This window comes from Aplysia californica, unplaced genomic scaffold (genome assembly GCF_000002075.1).
Source record: "Aplysia californica isolate F4 #8 unplaced genomic scaffold, AplCal3.0 scaffold00724, whole genome shotgun sequence".
In the NCBI taxonomy this organism is placed as follows: Eukaryota; Metazoa; Mollusca; class Gastropoda; order Aplysiida; family Aplysiidae; genus Aplysia; species Aplysia californica.
The window spans coordinates 375,522-377,820 of record NW_004797994.1 but is presented as its reverse complement, the minus strand read 5'-3'; the positions used below and the strand labels follow the sequence as shown (position 1 = coordinate 377,820).

Sequence of the window (2,299 nt, the reverse complement as noted above, 5' to 3'; positions counted from 1 at the left end):
AGTTTCTTTGAGTTTTTATAGAGAACAAAAAAGGGCAAAACTGCATAATGATGGCTACAATTTGAGTTTTACAAAATACAAAAACAAAACAAGGAGATGAGTGCACAATGTGCTGGAATACGGAAAAAAAGAACAGAAAAATAGTAGGGATACAGAAGGACAGACCAGATAAATAAACATCCACCAGTCACCAACTACACTTAATATATCATGCGTGCTTAAACTTCTAAAACAGAGACGAGGAGGTGGGTACGTCAAAAACGAACTAATTTAACAAGCATAAACAATAACAAGATTGAAGGTACAAACTTGAAACACTGTAAAAGCAAGAAAATTATATAGCCAATTAAAAAAAAAACACCTAATAAAACAGACCCAAAAAAACAATAGAAACAAAAATAGAGTGATCACAAATCAGAATGTGATTACTTTTTAATTTATAATATACAAAGTAGGACCAACAAACATAGAAGTTCACTTACCAGAAGCACGATGGCGACCACCGTGAGAAGCCATCTATGGGAGGATAAGAGAGTATCCATATTTAATCGAGTTATCTCCGTGACACAGCCGCTAGTCCATCCAACATGTTTTGTTGTTCTCAGTTTTACTTTTGTGGCAACGGACACACACCATCACACACAATCCTCAGACCTCAAACACAATCAGATATCCAACGCAGAAAGGAAAATAGTAAAAACTTATAAACTTATAACTCTACAACAAAACAAAAATATGTTCAACCTTTAGATCTGATCTCCAAAATGAAGTCCGTGAAAAATTTTTTTTTTTTTAACTGTGTGTTATTCCAGTTCCGTGACACTTCTTGGAAGGTTTTAAGATAAATCGCAAGGTCACTTGTGTAACAGAGACATCAGAATGATGACAGAATTGAAAACTGAAGTCCTCCCATATCGCGCAGATTGAGGCCAACTCAAACTGCTGATAATTCCTTTTTCACACTATTCAGTCAGAAAAATGTCACATCATTCTGTAAACTCTAAAGATACATAAGAAATAGAACAGTTATATTAGCACAACATACCATTAACTTCTTTTCCGGACTTTACTTTGTCGTTATATCCTTTATAAAAAGCTTATCCCGGAGGATACTCGTTCTTATTTAAGTTATTATATCTTAATCAACTGGAATTAAGTAAATAATGGAAAACTAAAACTGGCCACTCAAGTCACAGAAAACAACACCAGCGCTCGCTGAGTCCTTCAGCAAAGATTAAGTGGTCGTTGAGAAACACGGGACACTGCTGTATCCACCAGGGCTTATCACCGAAACGACATTTTTTAAAGCATAGGCCTATACATCCACGCTCAGATACACACTCCGTGAACACAGGACGGGAAACTTTCAAGTGCATTCACACGACATCATAACACAGCAAATGTTGAGCGTGGTGCAGACACCGGTGAGCGAGACACAGGCCTGCAACTACAAATACAGTACACGCACTTGACACAGAAACGCTGCCAACACAACACACCGCTGACGCTTGTCATAAAATCACAACACGAAGGGAAAAGGATAACGGACAGCACACTCACGAAACCAGACCTTCGTACTCACTAATTATTTGTGCCATGAGCGAACAACCAAGGGCAGGTCTATTGAGCTAAAACGACATTAATTCATTCTTCCATCTGTTTCTTCTTTTTTTCGTCAGCTGGGCTGCTGCCTCTGTTGCCCTTTCGTTTCTCCACGCTCCTTCACCTTTTCAATTGTTTTTCCTTCTCGACGTTCTGTTCTTCTTCTTCTTCCCTCCACAGCTTGCAGACTCCCTCCCCTCCCCTCCGTTTTCTCAGTGGAGAGCCCGCGCCGCGCCGGCAGGCCGGCAAGCAGGCAGGCAGACTCGCGGGCTGGCTGGCACCGAGTCAAGACCTCACGAGTTAACGACGACGATGCTCGCTCGACACCGCTGCTTCTGCCTCTGCTGCTGTTGTTACGGCCGCTGGTGCCGCCGATGAAAGGGGGGAAGTGGACCGAGATTTCACACACGCACACACATCACACGCACACACACACACACAAACGTACGCGTACACACGAGTAGAGAAGTGCGTGCGCACACACATACACACACGACATAGGCCTACACAGAGATTCAGGAGCTATATTATGTACGTTGTTCCACAGTCCTGGCCTAGAAATCCGTGCGGATCCTACTGCCAGGGAGAGAGAGGGGGAGATGGTCGTGCGAGGCGGGGAGCTTCTCTGAAACGGGGTCTGCAACAGACGAAAGTAACATTGAAATTAATGAAGGGATCGAGCAAAAAAGGGGGTGGG

General features: G+C 42.7%; 1 protein-coding gene across 1 annotated transcript in view; it reads right to left on the bottom strand.

Moving 5' to 3' along the window:
• Nucleotides 1-482: 482 nt before the first annotated feature.
• LOC106013218 overlaps nucleotides 483-2,299 on the bottom strand; it is a gene marked incomplete at its 3' end in the record, with an annotated part of 23,869 nt that continues 22,052 nt past the window's right edge. The window contains 2 exon segments of the mRNA XM_035972519.1: nucleotides 483-1,000; nucleotides 2,138-2,239. Of these exon segments, the coding sequence (XP_035828412.1) occupies nucleotides 483-542 (60 nt within the window).